The sequence below is a fragment of the Serpula lacrymans genome (genome assembly GCF_000218685.1).
Source record: "Serpula lacrymans var. lacrymans S7.9 unplaced genomic scaffold SERLAscaffold_64, whole genome shotgun sequence".
NCBI classification, from domain to species: Eukaryota; Fungi; Basidiomycota; class Agaricomycetes; order Boletales; family Serpulaceae; genus Serpula; species Serpula lacrymans.
This window is the reverse complement of record NW_006763334.1, coordinates 1,952-2,985: the sequence shown is the minus strand read 5'-3', so window position 1 is coordinate 2,985 and position 1,034 is coordinate 1,952. Positions and strand designations below refer to the sequence as shown.

Sequence of the window (1,034 nt, the reverse complement as noted above, 5' to 3'; positions counted from 1 at the left end):
AAGCAGCTTGAATGGCAAGGAATTGATCGCAACGATGAATCCCCCGTTTTCCCCACTTACCAACCTTCACCCATCCCTGAACTCGACCTCCTTCCTCCGCCGCTTTCCATTGTCCTGAAAGACGCATGGGCTTTGGAGGGCCGTGACGAGATGGAAGTTTTTCGTGACATTCAAGGAGAGATGGGAATACCTGAAGTTTACGCCCAGTATAGGGTTAAACATGGAAAAAAGGGAGCATGGGTTGAGGAGGAGATTCGAAAAATATTTGATCAGGAGGAAATAATATACCGGGGGAAGAAAACACAATCTGAGAAGGAAGAACACAAGGAAGGCAAGAAGATGGAGAACAGAATACACAAGCGGCTGATATCGAAAACAGAGTACCGTAAGCTCCACACGGCTGTGGGGCCGTACGAATTCTTAGAAGGCATCTTCCACGGAATGATGGGTGAGTATTGCCCGTTTTGACGTCGCTCAGGACTGATGCTCCCTTTCTAGGTCACTATAATATGTATAAGGATGGATGGCTGCACCGCGATGTCAGCGATGGTAACGTTCTATTGTTTCCAGTGCCCCAAATACGAAAGCCTCTAACACGGTAAGTCCTCTTAAATTGATAATGAGCTCAAAGCGGTATTGATGTTAAAGTATTCTAGGTTCGAATGCACCAAGAACTTGACAAAATGCGTGAGCGTGAGCAATGACGGTGACCAGGCAATCAGATGGCGAGAGCTAGATCGCGAGCTTGAGCAACGTCGTTCGGTAAGTAGCTCATCTTCGGGCTAGCCTGTTATTTAGTCTTAAAATCATTTCAGGGAACACTCCCTTTCATTTCTATGCGCTTGCTGAACGCGTGGGATGATGATGAACCCATACTTCATACATTTGCGGATGACTTGGAATCTTTCTTCTGGGTGATACTATGCGTGTTGTTGAGCATTGGCGCCGAGCGCAATAGTTTAACAGTAAAGAGAGAAAATGGCTTCATAAATTACTGGCTGCAGACGATCCTGGCTCTATGTGACAAGACTAAA

General features: G+C 46.2%; 2 protein-coding genes across 2 annotated transcripts; one reads left to right on the top strand and one right to left on the bottom strand.

Annotated features, from left to right (window-relative positions):
• Positions 1–66: 66 nt before the first annotated feature.
• Positions 67–222, bottom strand: SERLADRAFT_375187 (uncharacterized protein; the record flags this gene model as incomplete). The annotated part of the gene is made up of 1 exon (XM_007324845.1): positions 67–222. One exon carries the CDS (start codon positions 220–222, stop codon positions 67–69), a length of 156 nt encoding a protein of 51 aa, XP_007324907.1.
• Positions 223–257: 35 nt separating this feature from the next.
• SERLADRAFT_481206 (uncharacterized protein) lies at positions 258–1,019 on the top strand (the record flags this gene model as incomplete). Its single annotated transcript, XM_007324844.1, has 4 exons — positions 258–448; positions 499–598; positions 657–762; positions 816–1,019. Coding segments are annotated over 4 exons (519 nt in total), but the record flags the coding sequence as incomplete, so codon positions are not given.
• Between the last annotated feature and the right edge of the window lie 15 nt (positions 1,020–1,034).